The sequence below is a fragment of the Hippopotamus amphibius genome, chromosome 10, assembly GCF_030028045.1.
Source record: "Hippopotamus amphibius kiboko isolate mHipAmp2 chromosome 10, mHipAmp2.hap2, whole genome shotgun sequence".
NCBI classification, from domain to species: domain Eukaryota; kingdom Metazoa; phylum Chordata; class Mammalia; order Artiodactyla; family Hippopotamidae; genus Hippopotamus; species Hippopotamus amphibius.
The window spans coordinates 12,892,734-12,910,673 of NC_080195.1; the positions used below are offsets into that span (position 1 = coordinate 12,892,734).

A 17,940-nucleotide genomic window follows, 5' to 3' on the forward strand; every position below is an offset into this window, starting at 1 on the left:
CCTGCAGTGATGCCTCCTGCAAGGTCCCCTTCCACCAAGAATCTGTGTTTTCAGGAATCTCTGTGTTGTTCACACTGTGACTCTCTTCTCTGTAACACAGCAGGGCTGTCGCCGGGAGCTGGCTGGGGCCCCGGGTCAGCGTCTGGAAGTGTGGGGGTGACTGCATCCTGGGAAGGAGACCCAGGAGGGAGGGTAGACCCGGCAGGGGCCTGAGGCTGAGGTCATTCTTGCTGTTCGCTAGTGCACAACAGAGGCTCCACATACAACGCCCGACGTGAAAAGGGAGGCTTCACTCATTCACTTGAAATGCAGAAATATTTATTTTGGTTTCCTTCATGGTTTTTGGAAATTCTGTTTTGGTTTATAAAACATAGAAATAGCCAACACTTAAAGCAAACATTCAAAACCCAGTGTGACAAATTATTGACTTCTTGTGCAATTAATAATACATGTATGAAGTTAGGCTACCAAATAGTGTTATTACAACGACAACTCTGTAGGGCAAACCCTGTTGTGCTTGTATAATACGGGTAATCACGTATCCAAAAACAACTGATTTCAACGTATACATGACAACTAAATTCAGTCACATGTGGCAAAGACTTGCAGTAAAGTGAAATGCTGCTAATTTCCCAAATTAACTTAAAAAAAAAAATCCCTTGAAAAGTTAATCCCAGGAAATGAGTTTTCCAGATTCCTATGTCCTAGAATTTTGGCTTGTCAAATACATTTATAGAAATCAGGTAGCATTATGATAGAAGAGCATTTATTTATCACCGTCCATTTCAATAAGTACCCTAGTGTATCTACTCCCTTAATATTTTTTAAAGACATGCCTTGCCTGAGAGTTTACTCTGGGGAGAAAAAGCCACTTAATCACAACGTACTCTTTTGATGTGAAAACCACATTGAAAACCATCACGGAGAGTGAAGGGAAAATGGACAGTTACTCAGGCGTCACAGTTGAACGTGGCTGATCCGGGTAACTGTTTCTTTGTTGAAATGCTTGTCTTCAGTGCAGAGTCTAAGGCAGATTTTTTAATAACCCCTGGGAAGGGATGGAGGGAGGGAATCGGGTCTGGAGAAGAGGGTCAGGGCATATTCTGCTTTGTGGGCGCCAGAATCCACCTGCTCTCATGAGCGGCTGTGCATCCGAGACTTGATACCTGCGTTGTTCTGAGGTCTATCCTTTGCTTCACTGAGAACCTTCTGCTCCGACAGGAATGATGGGGTTAATCAGAAGGGTCGTGTGAGATGGGGAAGGGAGCCTGGCAGGGATTAAAAAAAGAAACCTCTGGTCCACTTGCGACCTCCTGCATCTGGGACAGTTCCTGTTTATAAGGGACAGTTCCCTCCAGTGCACGGTACTCTTCGGAGCAGCAGACACCTGCAGAATTTGCAGCAAGTAGCAGACATCTCAGAAATAGCAAAGTCCTAACCCCTTGGTTAGCAAAACAGGGAGACAAGTTTTCACCCTCCTTTTTAACTGAGGAAGTCATAAATAACTTAGCACATTTACAGTTTCCCCTTTACAATATTTTAAGGCTCATTTTGGAAATTGTATATCACCGTGATCATGGTCTGCAACGCGAGGTGACCGTAAGGCAGTGTTCCATTCCCTCTAAGGTTCCTATGACGAGAATCTGAATGCATGAGGCAGACAAGGACGCTCCTTCCCTACTTGCTGTTGTCAAAACTACCCACTGAGGCCACGGGTGGAAGAAGACCACGGAGGCGAGCGGCCTCTTCCTGGCTTTCTTCCTCGCGTTAGATTTTGATGGTGGAATAAAGTTCATCAATTTGTGACCTGAAATAATTCCGAAGCTCTGGCCTTTTAGCTTTCATTGTTGGGGTCAGAAGGCCATTGTTGACAGAGAATAATTCAGGGTGGAGACTAATGCCTCTGACCTGCAAAGAAACCAGGCAGTTAAAGGAGGAAAGGAAGATGGAGGCCACCTGAGTCTAAAGAGCACTTAAGCCTCCGAAGGGATGAGGACCCTTCTGGGTGATTCAAGCCTGCCTATCAGGCCAGGCTGAGCTGCACCGGCTCAACAAAGGGCAGTGGCCTGCTGTCACGACAGAATCAGGTTTGCAGCCTGACATCCACGAAGAGAATTCATAGCCTTGGTTACAGAAATCCCCTCCCCTGCCAAACTACTCCACTATCCCTTCCGCATGGATGTCTTTACATCACCTCATCCTCTTCTATAACCTATTCACAAAAAACATTCTCCAGTCAAAAACCCGTTCCGTGGGAATTCATACACTTGGATGCAAGTCTTACCTGTTCAAATGATTTTAGGCCAAAATCCTTCCCAAGTCTCACCATGTCTTCTAGGATAGCCTTTTTGACATCCTAGTAAGGTAAGAAAAATCAGATTCTTACTCCTGTGGTGGGGGTGGGGGGACGTCCCTGAACTTTGCACTTAATGCAAAGGGAAGATCAGGAGGTAGGCTGCATACTTCAGAACCTACCTTGTTTCTGCACAGTTCTTCAAAGGAGCCTTTAAAGCCTCTCTTCTGGGCCCAGGAACCTAGCGTCTCAACGTCCGGTACCACAATTGCTATGAGAAATGCCTATAACAGAGACAAGTGAGTTATTACAGGGCTTGATCCGGATGCTCTAAAATTGTGGTTCTTTATTATCTGTATCTGGGCCCCTGGGAGAATCTGGTGGGAGCTACAGACCCTCCCTTCAGAGCATGCTACCAGCCCCAGAGTCCACGGGGCCCAGGTTAACAACTCCTGCCTCTGAAATACAGACAGCATTGGGAATTTTGCAATAAATGTTTTAAAAGAACCACTGGAAATCAAAATCTAATAAAACCCTATTTTTTACTTACTTTTCTTATATACTTTAAAAAGTAAAACAGGGTCAAATAAGCAAACAAGGGGATAGATATCAGATAGCTGCTTTATAAAAAGAGAAAATGTATGCAGATTCATTTAAAAAAAACCTCTAATACCTCACTCTTTACAATTTAGTGACAATGAAACTAAATAAAAATCAAAGGCATGGTAAGATTCCAGGTCAAAGAACATTAGGTGCATTTTCTTATAAGAAAATATCCTCCCAAAATTATTTGAAAATTTCAAGGTTTGTAGAAATATTAACCCTCAGGAAACCAGACCTCCTTTTCTTCCTTTCCACCATCTGTCCAAGATTTTGGCAAATGATATTTCATTGCAATACTGACGCTGGTTTTCAACTTCAAAATATGTTGGCTTAGAACTACCATTTGCTCAAAAATGATGCAAGAGGCATATCATAAATAAGTTGGGTTTAATATGTTTGAAAATTGTAAACTTTCTTATAATCCATGTATTAATATTTCCCTCATAATTAAATGAGAAGCTTATTTTACCCACTCCCTAGTATCCTTATCCAGCTTCCCTTGGAACAGCAGACTACTCTAGGTAAAATAAAAATATGGAAATTAAGGAGAAAAAAACTTTTCTGGACAAGAATTGCCAAGAATAAGAGGTACAAATTTCCCGTTACAAAATAGATGGGGGAAAAAAAAAGCAAACAAAAAAGAAATGCCAAGCAGCAAAAACCAATAACGTCAATAATATTCCAGCACGTCAGACACAAAAATTCACACCCATCGCAAACTTCCCACTGCACTGAAAGGCCCTGGACTTCTAGGCCTGGGCCACACCGGTCACAGAGCTCATGGCTTGGATAGTGCGTACCTGCAAGCTCTCTCCATGGACAAACACCTGCGCGACAGGTTCACTTCGCTGGTAGATGTTTTCGATCTTCTCTGGAGCTATGTACTCTCCTTGTGCCAGTTTAAAGATGTGCTTTTTCCTGTCGATGATCTTCAAGGTGCCATTCTGTTTGGGGGTGGGGATGGGGAGTGGGCTGTGAGCATGTCCCAGGGGGCCGCTTTCCCCCCAGCAGCAGGCATTTTCTGTACACTATCAATCAATCCTAATAACTTCTGGCAGGGGTCAGCTGTTAACCCATCTTACAGAGAGGCAAACTGAGCCTCAGACAGTTTAAGTAACCTCCCTCAGGCCACTAAGTCAAGTAGAGACACAGAGAAGGGACTCTGGAGCCCCCCTCACTCCAGTTTAGCCTCTCAGGGAGCACCTGGCTTGCTCCCTTCAGCTTAGGGAGCTTCACTTTGTCTCACATCCGAATCAGGTCCGGACACATCGGCCCCCGACGGGGTCAACGTCCTCGAGAGCAGAGACACGTTCACCCTCCCACGGGGCTTTGCGCCAAACAGGGGCTGCAGAGGCGGCAGCTCATGTCCCTCTGTCCCTGTGCCAGGGTGGGGGCTGTTGGTTGCCCCCTACCTTGATGACTGTGTGACCAGACTCATCAAATGCCAGTAGCACCCACCTCCTCACCTCTGGTAACCAAAACCCCCATCCCCAGCCTCGTCCACTCTCTCGCTTCGGAGAGCCACGTGCTGGAAAGTTCCTGGGGTTCCCTCAGCCCACATCAGTTCTCCTCCGTTTCCAAAAGGAGACAACTGAGGTCCAGGGAGATTATGAGGTGTGCTCCTTAGAGCCAGTCAGAATTAGAACGGATACACAATCCCTTCTGAGTCTGGAAAGAGGGACTTTATTTCTAAATAGCCTGGGTATTCTGAAATCTGAATTAATGGCGGGGGGGGCGCATTTTTCAAAGCAATAAAAATTTTGGAGTATTAAGCACCTTAAATCTGTAAGACTTGAACAATACACAATAATAAAAATTACACTAGCCATTTGAGTGCTTGCAATTAAACACAGTAACAACTTTAAAAAAAGCTGTGGTTGCCAGCACAACAAGCAAAAGTGGTGAGACCTGTGGGTTGGCTTCCTGCACAAGCATCTCACCCCCAAGATGGACTCTGCGTTTCTTTATAGTAAATGGTTCTGCGGCTAAGTTCAAGGGGTTGGCCTGATCCTCTAAGCACTTATCCAGTTTTTACTGAGATGACGATGCTAAGAAACACGTGTGTTCACAAATGCCCGCCTGTCACACATTCCTGGCAGCCTATGCAGTGCCCCCCGCAGGCTTCAACTAAGGCCTTAGCATCAAGGCACAGCACTAAAATGTGAAAAGCCAGACACAGTGTTCCTGGATTTCAAGCCAGAAGCAGCAACCGGAAAGGATGTCAAGCATCAAAACAAAACCTATTTGCTGCAGTTAGAGTGGAAATGCTACATGAGGATGCTAAGTATAAGCGGAAGACAGAAGGGTCCACGCTCCACTGCTTGGTAAGGAGAAAGAGGAGGGAAAGTTAGGGTGCCACTGCCACGTGGGGTTTTTTCTTCTGTACAGTGGAACAAAAGTGTCTGTGGACAGGGGAGGGGACCACTTACCGGTAACCACTTTCCAATGTCCCCTGTGTGCAACCAGCCATCTTTATCCAGAGCTTCCGCTGTTTTTGCTGGGTCCTTCAAGTAGCCTTGAAATACATTTGCCCCTTTCACACACACCTGAAGGAAAAAGATTGGGAGGGAGGTGTGGGCGTGGGAACTGGAAGAAGGTGGTCGAAAGGTACAGACATCCAGTTAGAAGATAGGACTGGGGATGTCACGTACAGCATGGCGACTACAGCTAGCATGGCGTAGGGAAGATTTTAAAGTTGTTAGGAGATCTTAAGAGTTCCCATCACAAGGGAAAAAACACGTTTCTTCTTTTTTTGTATCTGTACGAGATGACTCATCGCGGTGATCATTTCACAATACATGCGAGTCAAATCACGATGCACACCTTAAACCTACACCGAGCTGGATGTCAATTATACCTCAAGAAAACTGGAGGGGAAAAAAGATGAGCTGTAAAGAGCACTGACTGGGGCTTCTCCAGAGAAAAGTGTGTGTGTGTGTGTGTGTGTGTGTGTGTGTGTGTGTGTGTGTGTGTGTACCTTAGTCAGACCCTGAATGCCATGGTCCCGAGGGCCCTATCAGAGCCACATGGACGTAGTGGCGGCACCTCCAATGCCCCCACTTCCCTTCCTTAATGGCCTCAGCTACAGTCAAGTTCCAGGGCTCAGGCTCACCCTAGGCTCTGGCTCAGAGCTGCTGGAAAACCCCAAAGGGGACAAAATCACAAAGCAATTAGGCCTCCCTTCCTCCAGCCAGTGGCTCACTCACAGGCACGGAGGGCAATCAGCAGACAGGAAGCCACGGCCCAGGACGTCAGGCCCTAGAGCCTCTGTGCCGTCCCGGGCCCTCGACCCCAACGTGTCTGGCAGCAGAAGGCAGGCATTCGTGCCCCCAGCCCCCTCCTGCGAGGGAGGCCTAAATGCACCTTCAGAAGGAAGCCTGTGCGACTGCAGAGTCACCAGCAACACCAAGCTCAATGGCTCTGCGTGCCGTGGTGCCGGCCAGTGGCTGGTGACTGGAGAACACCGCCGTGAGGGGGTGCCTGCGGGACTGCACTCACCTCGCCCTCGCCCTTGGCAGCCACGTAATTCATTTCTTCCACATCGACAAGCTTTACAATGTTGCAAGGCATTGGGGCACCAACGTGGCCTGTACATCACAGAAAAGAACGATCACTCCTAATGCGACAACCATATCCTCAGCACAGAGTACTTTTATCACACACAAGCCCACTCAGGATGAGAACAGAGGGCATAAACCTCTGGTTTCGGCAATCACAGCCTTCTCCCCCTGGGAAATTAATTTAGAGAGTTTATTCTTAGAAAAGAGACAAAGACATTCAGAAGTCTCCTAGGGACCTTTCCCAAGTTTGATGCTCCAAATTACTTTCCGAAGTATAAATGGTTTGGCTGCTAATTTTCAGGGTCTCTTTGAGTACCTAGAAGGAGGTTTCCTGAAACTTTGATATGATGGCCCTGCTCTCCCTCATACAGATGTTACGTCCCTGTTCTCTATGAGAACAAACCTTGATCGGTCAGATGGTTCTGACCAACATGGCCTTATCCCCTTGATTATGAATGAACGTGTTTTACACGGAAGTTTATTAAGACAGGACGAGGTTTCTTTTCACAGCTCACTTAACTCTTTTGCCAAAGGGTGCTAGGATTGGGTTCTTTTCCCAAAACAAAAATACCAGAAATTAGATTGTTTGAAGAGTGTCACAAATCACTTTTCCTATGTTTTGTTAATTTTAGCTTAAAGAAGTCACTATTCCAAATTCCCTAGCTGGTAAGGCACCAAGGATTAAAAATTACACACCACGAAAAAGGTTCACAGACTGTTAGTGCCAATCCCAGCAGAATTATGCTACTAGAGAGTGCTTAATACTAGAATCTACATCATTAGATGCTCATATGTGTAAAGCAGCAAACATATCAGGGAATGCACTTATCACAGTGTAGAATACACTGCTGGTGTGGGACAGATGACAGCACAGGAGTTTTGCGGTCAGACCTGGGTTGGAATCCTGGTTCCAAAGCATAAAGCTGTGTAAATTCTTGTATGTTCTTGACATGCATTTTAGCCAACAATCAATCATGTCCTCTCAGAGGTAACAGGGCTTATCTCACAGGGATGCTGTTGGGATGAAATGCATATAACATGCACCCTACGTGCCTAATACAGAACCTCATGCAGGACAGTGTTTGTGTCTGTCCTCCTGTTTTTTCCCTCTTGGAAAAAAGGACTTGTGTTTCTTTCTTTCTTGGCTGCATTGGGTCTTTGTTGCTGCACACAGGCTTTCTCTAGTTGCAGCGAGCAGAGGCTACTCTTTATTGTGGTATGCGGGCTCCTCATTGCAGTGGCTTCTCTTGTTGTGGAGCACGGGCTCTAGGCACGTGGGCTTCAGTAGTTATAGCACACGGGCTCAACAGTTGTGGCTCATGGGCTCTAGAGTGCAGTTGTGGCCCATGGGCTTAGTTGCTCCGTGGCATGTGGGATCTTCCTGGGGCAGGGATCGAACCTGTGTCCCCTGCACTGGCAGGCGGGTTCTTAACCACTGCGCCACCTAGGAAGTCCCTTGTGTTTATTTCTGTCTAGAGTCTCAACACCTAGTGCAGCACACAGTGGAAATTTAATAAAAATTTACCACCAAGTGATTAGATCCCAATCAATTCCAGAAAGTTCTGTTGGGCCAAACATTCTGAACCTGGTATAAAGAGCACCATCTTTAGATGTGACCTTCAGGATCTACGTTTGTCTCTATTGCCACCTACCCAGTTTGACAGAGCCTCAATGTCACATCCCACTCTGCCACAGCAGATGTCATCCACACAGCTCCCTGGTTTCCAAGATCCTTGGCCCCAAGGCCAAGTGGAGACATAGCACTTGTTTTAGTTGGATACTTAACCCAATTCTCATAATTCCAATGCCCAAAGTAAGATCCCAATAAGGAAAGTCCCGCCATTGTACCTGCGGTCCAGTCCCCAGGCAAACTCAGGCAGCACCCGGCAGTGCACTCGGTCTGTCCGTAGCCTTCGTAGAACTGGGTCACCAAGAGATGGGACAGGAAGAGACAGGGACAGTCACACCTCTGTTGGAAGGGCTCAGTAACTAAGTTCCTCTAGCTCATTTGGTAACCTCAGCCCACACACTACAACATGCTTTATCACAGCACCTAACAACTTACCGCAGGCAGGAGACAATGTCATAACAGGTCACGCTGAGCACAACCTACCCAAGGGACACACTCACTCCGTCGGCTCCTGGCTACTTATCACCCAGTCTCTGCGGGCACCCCCTCCCCTTTAGGACAGGGTCTCTGCATGGTTTGCAGGTCGGCTTATCACTTACGAGCCATCCTCACGCCTGCACACCTGATCTAAGGCCATCTTTTGTGCCTTACCCTAGAGAAAATTACCCAGCGGTGGACACGAGCACATTTTCTGCCTGGGGTGGAAGATATATACAGGCACACCTCGTTTTATTCACTTTGCAGATACCGCATTTCTTACAAATTGAAGGTTTGTGGCAACGCTGCGTTGTCAGGTGATGGTTAGCGTTTTTTAGCAATACAGTATTTTTAAGTTAAGGTACATACACTGCTTTTTAGACATAATGCTATTGCACTCTTAATAGACTACAGACTAGTGTAAACATTACTTGTATATGCACTGGGAAATCAAAACGTTCGCGTGGCTGGCTTTACTGTGATACTGGCTTTATTGAGATATTAGCTTTATTGCAGTGGTCTGGAACTGAACCCGCACCATCTCCGAGGTGTGCCTGTACCTCTTTCTCCAAGCAGCCTAGGGATAACATGAGCTTCCGATGAAAAACACGACACACGCGGGCGAAGAAGGGTGCCTTCTGGAAAGCAGACTCCTGGGTATGACTTGGTCTGAGACACTGAGCAGAGGGAGGCTCCTCACCTGGCAGCCCAGCGCGGCTCTCAGGAAGGTCAGCACGGTAGCAGACACGGGTGCCGCTCCTGTGATCATCAGCCTCACTTTTCCTCCCAGGCTCGACTTGCAAGGCAGGGAGGGAGAGAGGGTGAGGGGCAAGCGGCTGGAAGGTGGCGGGCTTCTCAAAGATTCCTCCTTGGAACCCCGATGCTCTAGCCCACCAGCTCTCTGTCTGCAGGCTGCACAGAACTTACTGTGCATGAGAACACACAGGCGCTCCAAGAGGGACACCTGACTGGACGTTGGTTCCAGCTGAAACCACTCCTCTCCCTCTCAACGGGTGTGGAAGAGAAAGCAACACCTCTAGACTTGCAGGTTATACTTGCAGGTGTCTTAAGGAATTAGAACAAGAGTGTCATGGGTTTGTGGCAACCACCGTATAGGTGGCGATAAAAAATACCTCAAGAGTTCCAGGAAAGTAGAACAAGATGGAGACTCAGAAAGGCTATGCTACCTGATTCCTCTTCTGCCCTGGAGAGCTAAACACTGTTCAGATTTATCTTGTACGCTAAGGCTTTGCTAATGGCTTTGTCCTTAGTTTTCAGAAATGTGCCAGAAATTCTCTTTCTCTTACCCTGTCTTTTAAAAAACAGCCCTCATACAATATAGGGGTAGGGGATTAAAGAGGTACAAACTATTAGGTATAAAATCAGCTACAAGGATTGCACAACATGGGGAACAGCGCCAATATTTTATAGTAACTATGAATGGGGTGTAATCTTTAAAAATTGTACCCCTGTAACTTATATATTGTTGTACATCAACTATACTTCAATTAAAAAAAGAGCCTTCACAGAAAGTTTGAAATCCAAATTAGTTTACATGACAAATAACAGTTGTGAGCCAATGTGCTACCTGTATTTTGTGGAAGATCAGCTTATCCCACAGACTGTTGTTTCTAATGATGCCACTGCGAAGCTCAGCTTCTTTCCTCTTGGAGGCAAAGTCCAGCAGCCATCGCTTCAGTGTGGTGTTTGCCTGAGCAAAAATCTAATGAGTCAAGAAGCAAGAAGATTTCACAGTAAGTAGGATGGCGAGGTAATAAGAAGTCAGAAAATAATAAGTGTCGGTGAAAATGTAGAGAAATTGGAACCCTCCTGCATGGCTGCTGGGAATGTAAAATGGTGCAGCTGCTTTAGGAAACAGACCAGTGGTTCCTCAGTTAAACACAGAGTTACCGTATGACCCAGCAATTCCACTCCTAGGCACTCACCCAAGAGAACAAAGACACACGTCCACACAGCCCCTTGCCCGTGAACCTTCACAGCAGCATTATTCATAGTAGCCAAAAAGCAGAAACAGCCCAAACGCCCATCAGTAGATGAATGGATAAATAAAGTGTTGTATCCGTGCAGTGGAATATTATTTGGCCATTAAAAGGAATGAAGTATGGATGCATGCTATGACACGGATGGACCTTGAAAGCATACTAAGTGCAAGAAGCCAGCAACCACAGAACACTGCATGATTCCATTCATATGAAAATCCAGAATAGGGAAATCTATAGATTCAGAAAGTATATTAGTTTTTTGGGGGGTGCAGGGAGGTAGCAGGGCAGAGGATGATGCTACATTCTTTTTGAGGTGATAAAGGTGTTCTAAAATCACTGTAGTGATGGCTGCAGAACTCTGTGAATGTACTAAAAACCTTTGAATTATACACTTAAACAGGTGAATTGTATGTAATGTGAATTATAGCTCAATAAAGCTGTTTTACAGTTTTTTAAAAAAGAACCATTAGAAAAATGAGAAGGTTCTAATAGATGACAAAAGCCATGCCTCAAAATAAAGAATATTAAAACCGCCCAGTCCAAATTCATTCTGAAGACTCCTCCCACTACATGGGGTGCTGCCCAGCGGTGGGGTCCGTGCTCTCATGGCCCACCACCTTCTCTCGGTCCCTGGCTTGGCTTACCCACGTCTCTCAGTGTGGCTGGGTAGGTAATATTTGACATGTGGTGGAGCTTTACTATTTATAAAACCATTTCCTAGTTATTAGTTTTCATGTGCTATAATTAGCAACTTTATGAGATGGAGGAGGAGGTAACAGTCTATTATAAAGATGAGAAAACAGAGGCTCAAAGAGTTGATTGTGAAAACAAAGTCCCCTCCACCTCACGTGTGTACTGTGCCTTCCAGCTGATGAGGTGTGCTCACAGGTGCTTTCTCTCACAACCCTCACCCACAGCCCTGGGAGGTAAACACAATCAGCTTTAACAGAGGAGTAAACTGCAGTCCTGTGAGGGTAGGGGCAGCAGCTGTGGTCACACAGAGTCCCAAGGTCCCAAGCTCTGCCCCTGCTCTTCGCTTGGCACTTACTCGGTCAAACATCCGGTTCAGCAGTCTGGGGACCACAGGGAAGACGGTGGGTTGAAGTGCCTTGAGATCATCCATAAGCAGCCTGATATCTCCTTGGAAAAATCCTATCTTAGCTCCGTGACACAGCATCACACACTAGGGAGGTACACAGAAATGTCAAATGTGTCATCATTGCAGCAGGGGTTACACAACACACACCAGAAGGCTCTGGTTTCAGCATTTCAGACCAGTTTCCAGAAATCATAAAGTTCCTAAATGTAGGGAGCTTTTAAAACAACGTTCTCGTGTTCTCGGGTCTTTGTAAGACATGGGAATGTGGCATTGCTCTGGATCGCCCTGAAGATAAAGGGACCAGTAAGAAACCAGGGAATGCGGTTTTCAGTGATGATCAGAGAGGTTCTGCTATTTTAGCTTCAGTGATAAGTATCTGCTAAGTGAATGACATGGTATTCAATAATGCAAGTATTTTTTGCCTTCCAGAAACTTTAGGTCTAATTTATTCTCATCATAAAAGCTTAGCTACTTGCCTACAGTCCAAGCTTTTTTTTTTTTTTTTTGGCACACGGGCTTAGTTGCTCCATGGCATGTGGGATCTTCCTGGAGTAGGGATCGAACCCATGTCCTCTGCATTGGCAGGCGGATTCTTAACCACTGCGCCACCTAGGAAGCCCCAGTCCAAGCTTTTTAAAGTCTCATGTTTTCTATTTGAATCTAACTAAAAAATTCGGAGCAGTAATAATATGCTGCGGCTGAGACACTAGGCCATCCGTACCAGAGCGGCTTGTGCTCGGCTCTAACACATGCCTGCATTTTTCCCTGTCTGATGCAAGCTGCGCTGGCAAGCCACAGGCACTTGACAAAGAGTCTGCCTGTTTTAAATTTTAAAAAGAAAGAGAGATTCAAGAGACGATTCAACAGAAGTACAAACGGTCTCAGGCTTGAAAGCAGAAAACAATCAGAAAGGTACAGCTCAGTTCATCGCTTAAAAATTAAAGCTCGGAAGCTTCTGTCCAGTGTGGCCTGCCTCCTGGGCACACTCTGGAAACTAGTTAGGTACCTACGGTACACTGTCAACTCGCCTGCGATCACTCTGTAAGCTCACAAGGTCTCCTGAGGCGTGCAGGAAACAGAAGTACTCGTACCAGAGGGAAGATCCTTGTTCCTTTGGGGGAAGTAAATCCCACAGGGCGGCAGCTAGGCAAAGGGCTGGGTCTTTATTAGCCATCACTCTCTCTCCAGTACCTGCCCAGTACCTGCAACACGGCGGGTGCTCCGTGAACATGCATTCAACGAGTGAGCGGTGCTCACTGCTTCTCCTATAAGCATACAATCCAAAACTGTCCAAGAAGGAAACAACAGGGCTCTTGGTCAGTTTTGAAATTAGTCACACAGTTGTGTACAAGGAGCTCAGGCAGAGGTCAGCCGAAGATCATCCTGCTTTGCCAAGGGCGCTTGCAATACTGCTGACAAAATGAGTCGGAACTCAACTTGTGCCTTATGAACAAGAACAGTCAAAAATAGAGACTTCTAGGACTTCCCTGTGGGTCCAGTGGTTAGGACTGTGAGCTTCCACTGCAGGGGGCATGGGTTCGATTCCTGGTTGGGGAACTAAGATCTCATAAGCTGTGTGGTGTAGCCAAAAAAAAAAAAAAAAAGGCATATATATATATATATATATATATATATATATATATGGGGGAGAGGGGGGGGAGGGCGAGAGACTTTTTATAGAACTGAAGCCTCATCAGGCTTTGTGGGATGGTATTCATAAAAATCCTACATTCACAGCTCATCTTTCTGAATTCATGTCTGTATTCATGTGCTTCCAAAGTCTGAGCTTCTACCCAGAGATAAACTATAGTCAACTAATCTATGACAAAGGAGACAAGGATATACAATGGAGAAAAGGCAGCCTCTTCAATAAGTGGTGCTGGCAAAATTGGACAGCTACATGTAAAACAATGAAATTAGAACACTCCCTAACACCATACACAAAAATAAACTCAAAATGGATTAAAGACCTAAATGTAAGGCCAGACACTAGAAAACTCCTAGAGGAAAACGTAGGAAGAACACTCTTTGACATAAATCACAGCAAGATCTTTCTGACCCACCTCTTAGAGGAATGGAAATAAAAACAAAAATAAATAAGTGGGACCTAATGAAACTTCAAAGCTTCTGCACAGCAAAGGAAACTATAAGCAAGACGAAAAAACAACCCTCAGAATGGGAGAACATACTTGCAAACGAATCAACAGACAAAGGATTAATCTCCAAAATATATAAACAGTTCATCCAGCTCAATATTAAAAAATCAAACGACCCAATCAAAAAATGGGCAGAAGACCTAAATAGGCATGGCCAAGAGGCACATGAAAAGCTGCTCAACATCACTAATTATTAGAGAAATGCACATCAAAACTACAATGAGGTATCACCTCACACCAGTTAGAATGGGCATCATCAGAAAATTGACAAACAGTAAATGCTGGAGAGGGTGTGGAGAAAAGGGAACGCTCTTGCACTGCTGGTGAGAATGTAAATTGATACAGCCACTATGGAGAACAGCATGGAGGTTCCTTGAAAAACTAAAAATAGAGTTACCATATGACCCAGCAATCCCACTGCTGGGCATATACCCAGAGAACACCATAATGCAAAAAGACACATGCACTCCAATGTTCATTGCAGCACTATTTACAACAGCCAGGACATGGAAGCAACCTAAATGTCCATCAAGAGATGAATGGATAAAGAAGATGTGGTACATATATACAATGGAATATTACTCAGCTGTAAAAAGGAACAAAACTGGGACATTTGTAGAGACATGGATGGACCTAGAGACTGTCATACAGAGTGAAGTGAGTCAGAAAGAAAAACAAATATCGTACAGTAACACATATATGCGGAATATAGAAAAATGGTACAAATCAACCAGTTTGCAAGGCAGAAAGAGAGACACAGATGTAGATAACAAACATATGGACACCAGGTGGGGAAAGTGTGTGTGTGGCAGGGGTTGGGGTGGAATGAATTGGGAGACTGGGATTGCCATATATATATTACTAATAAGGAAAAAAAAAAATCAAACTGTACACTTTCAATATATGCAGCTTATTGTATGTCAATTGTATCCCAATAAAAGTTCTTAAAGAAAAAAAAAAGTCTGAGCTTCTAATTTTAAAATGAGTATTAAAGTTCAAGTTTCTGGACCCAGAAAAAAAATTATACGCTTAAATAATTAGCTCAATTTCTAAAATGGGGCTGAGCAAAGACCTCTCTACGTGGAGGACGGTATGCACACTCACACTTACCTGCAGGAACACATCAAATGCGTGTGCAAGTGGTAAATATGACATGTGTGTGTCCCTGGCATTCAAGACAACTGCTTTCTGTAAAACACAACAACTTAGCAGAACACAAACGCGTCCATGCAAACAAAATAAAATTCAGTGCCTACCTCTACAACTTTCTCAAACATGTGGGCGAGAGGCAAGAAAGAGATCAAAGTATCATCTGAGGTAGCAATGAATACATTCTGCAAGCAAAGACACCAGCGGACAGAAAAGCATTAGGATTTCCAGGAATTTTTATAAATTAAAATTATTATAAATTAAAAATTATTAACTTTAACATTAACTACAATCATTTACCTCAATGATTCATGAATTTTAAGTTTTCTTTGAAGGTCAATTGGGAAATTCAAACTTCACTTTGGTAAGGTACTAAATGTTGAACTCTGTTTATACAGTATATATCAAAAGGATTAAGAATGTGCAAGAGAACTCAACCTTCTGCAGCCACCGAAGATGCTCCCCAAAACCATTAAGCGCAGGCTCCTACCACAAAAAGCAGACCCTGCGGAGCCCTCCCAGACCCCCATGTGCCAAGGACATGAGGGAAAGACTTGCATTACCTTATTCAATAAGGACTTTTTTTAAAGGACAAGTTTGAAACAGACCTTTGGTGTTACAGACTGAACTGTGACTACCCCTCTCAAAGTCATATGTTAAGGCCCTAGCCCCCAGTGTGACTGTATTTGGAGACAGGGAAGGTCATTAAAGTTAAATGAGGCCATAAGAAGGTGGAGCCCTGATCTAATATGGCTGGTGTCCTTGTAAGAACAGGAAGAAACACCAGAACCTCTCTCTTATTCTCTGTGTGCACACAGAGGAGAGGCCGGGGGAGGCATGGTGAGGAGCCTGCGGTCTACAAGCCAGGAAGGGAACCTTCATCAGAACCAAACTTGCCGGCACCTCGATCATGGACTTTTACCCTCCAAAACTGCAAGAAAATAAATACCTGTTGTTTAAGCCACCCAATCAGTGTTATTTTGTTAACGGCAGCCCACGCAGACTAAGACACTTAAGATAGCAAACTTTAAAGACTGTAGGAATAACTAAAGTTCAAGGCTTTCATCCTTCTTATAAAGTGGAAGTCAAATCAACCATAACAAATAATAAAAACAATAATAATTCAAATAACCCTTGGCAGCATTTAACATTTCTTTATCACCTTAAAGAAATCAATTCTCTTCCACACACTAAAATAGGAGACAAAAGCACAAGAGAGTCAGTTCTTCTCTGTCCTTTCCTGGAAACATTTATAGGGCAGTATCCCAATAAACTTTTACTATATAAAATGTAATAAATTCAATCTGTCAACTCATCTTAATGGTCACAGTAGGAGTTGGGGATGAGGTCCACAGTAGAAACTATTTGGGAGAGGGTGACCTCAGGCCGTATAAAAGCTCAGACCTTATCTATATTTCAGATGGTGTTTCAAATACAGCCTGTGCTTAACATGATGGTGGGGGTCTTTATCACCTTCACTCTTGAGGCCTGATGCCAACCAATGGATATGAAGAAAGATGACAATATCCCCAAAATTTACCTCTGTCATTTTCACAAATGCTGAACAATCGCTCACTACATTTTGATGGGTGATCATTGCTCCTTTGGGGTTGCCTGGGAACACATACGAACAGAACAAAGTTAGAGGACAGAAACTCCATCCAAGAATGATGGACATGACAGCAGCCCGGAAATCCCATATCATTAGGGCCCCTGATGCCTCCAGTGTGAGGTACACCCATGAAAGCCGAAAGTTGAGTCACATTAAATTTCTGAGCAATCTGTAATCCTTTAAAATGAAGCTTATTATCTTAAACCATCTTTACTCATATGGGCAAGTTTTAGAGGGTGTGTGTAGCAATAAGAGAAGAAAACCCAGGAATTTTATTTCTGGAAACCATGTATAGTTTGTCCCAGAAAGATGGATGATTATACTGTCACCTTTCATACATGCTTGAGGACACGCTCAGATTCTGGGAATGTCTTACAGAGCCACTGGAAGACAGGTTTGAACACTTCTGTCTCTTCCACTTGTAGTCCATCTATAGTTCAAATAAGTCATGCACAAGAGGAGGCAGGGAATATACACTTCCAGATACCACTAAGAAACAATTCCTTTTCAAAACTGACCTGTAGTTCCACTTGTGAAGCAAATTATTGCAAGATCTTCAGGTTCTGGAGGCTATAGCACATTAAAAAAAAAAAAAGCCACTATAAATAGAATAGAATAGAAAACTTCAGGTCACAAGATATCACTCCAGATTTCCACTAGGCTCAGAGCTGACCAGACACAGAAGCTCACAGAGGCTGGGGCAGGGTTGCACACAGTGCACTCACCTTGGGCTTCTGTCTGTTGGCTCTTCCCAGGTCCTTAATGAGGAGAGAAAAAAAAAGTCTTACATGGAAACATTTTCTAAATGTAAAGAACAAAAGTCACATCAAGTCAGTTAGTTCAAGCTCACTTTTCTGTGGGATTCACTCACAGCCGACTCAAAGACAGCACAGATTTCAAATTAAATAAACTACAGCGATTTTAATTAACTGGAACCCAAATACTTACCCACTATTCTAAGAAGCCACTTTCTGGTTGTTTTCTCCCTTATACAAAACTATATTGATGGCACTAGGACTGGCCTTTGAGATAGGATTTATTCAAAAAACAGAAATCAAAGTCTTTTACACATACTTCTGGTCTCCACTCTCTTTCCCATCACGGCCTTTAATGAAGCTCAGCTCTTCACCATAATCAGAGAACCACAGCTGCTCTGCATCCTTCCAGAACCAGAGCTCGGCACAGATACGGGATCACCCAATTCTGCAAAACTGACATCTTCAATCTGGAGAGAGAAATCCGTCTCCACCAGATTTAACGGGGACCATCCTGGAGAGGCTCAACTCTCTGTCCTCCCCACACAGAGTGGAGAAGGATTTGGGCATCTCTGATTATAAAACAGGCCGTGACAGAAGCTC

General features: G+C 44.5%; 1 protein-coding gene across 6 annotated transcripts in view; it reads right to left on the minus strand.

The window, feature by feature from the left end:
• Positions 1 to 296: 296 nt before the first annotated feature.
• ACSL1 (acyl-CoA synthetase long chain family member 1) overlaps positions 297 to 17,940 on the minus strand; it is a 60,764-nt gene continuing 43,120 nt past the window's right edge. For 5 of the 6 annotated variants that reach the window (XM_057696209.1, XM_057696206.1, XM_057696208.1 and 2 more), the window contains 14 exons: positions 17,308 to 17,340; positions 17,101 to 17,152; positions 16,511 to 16,584; positions 15,078 to 15,155; positions 11,615 to 11,749; positions 10,152 to 10,286; positions 9,264 to 9,359; positions 8,305 to 8,377; positions 6,395 to 6,483; positions 5,326 to 5,442; positions 3,697 to 3,840; positions 2,476 to 2,577; positions 2,285 to 2,356; positions 297 to 1,908 (listed from right to left, as the gene is read on the minus strand). In XM_057696209.1, coding sequence (XP_057552192.1) covers positions 1,768 to 1,908; positions 2,285 to 2,356; positions 2,476 to 2,577; positions 3,697 to 3,840; positions 5,326 to 5,442; positions 6,395 to 6,483; positions 8,305 to 8,377; positions 9,264 to 9,359; positions 10,152 to 10,286; positions 11,615 to 11,749; positions 15,078 to 15,155; positions 16,511 to 16,584; positions 17,101 to 17,152; positions 17,308 to 17,340 — 1,341 coding nt within the window. In that variant the 3' untranslated portion in view covers positions 297 to 1,767. The remainder of the gene's footprint in view (positions 1,909 to 2,284; positions 2,357 to 2,475; positions 2,578 to 3,696; positions 3,841 to 5,325; positions 5,443 to 6,394; positions 6,484 to 8,304; positions 8,378 to 9,263; positions 9,360 to 10,151; positions 10,287 to 11,614; positions 11,750 to 15,077; positions 15,156 to 16,510; positions 16,585 to 17,100; positions 17,153 to 17,307; positions 17,341 to 17,940) is intronic. The other variant, XM_057696210.1, reaches the window with a different exon arrangement.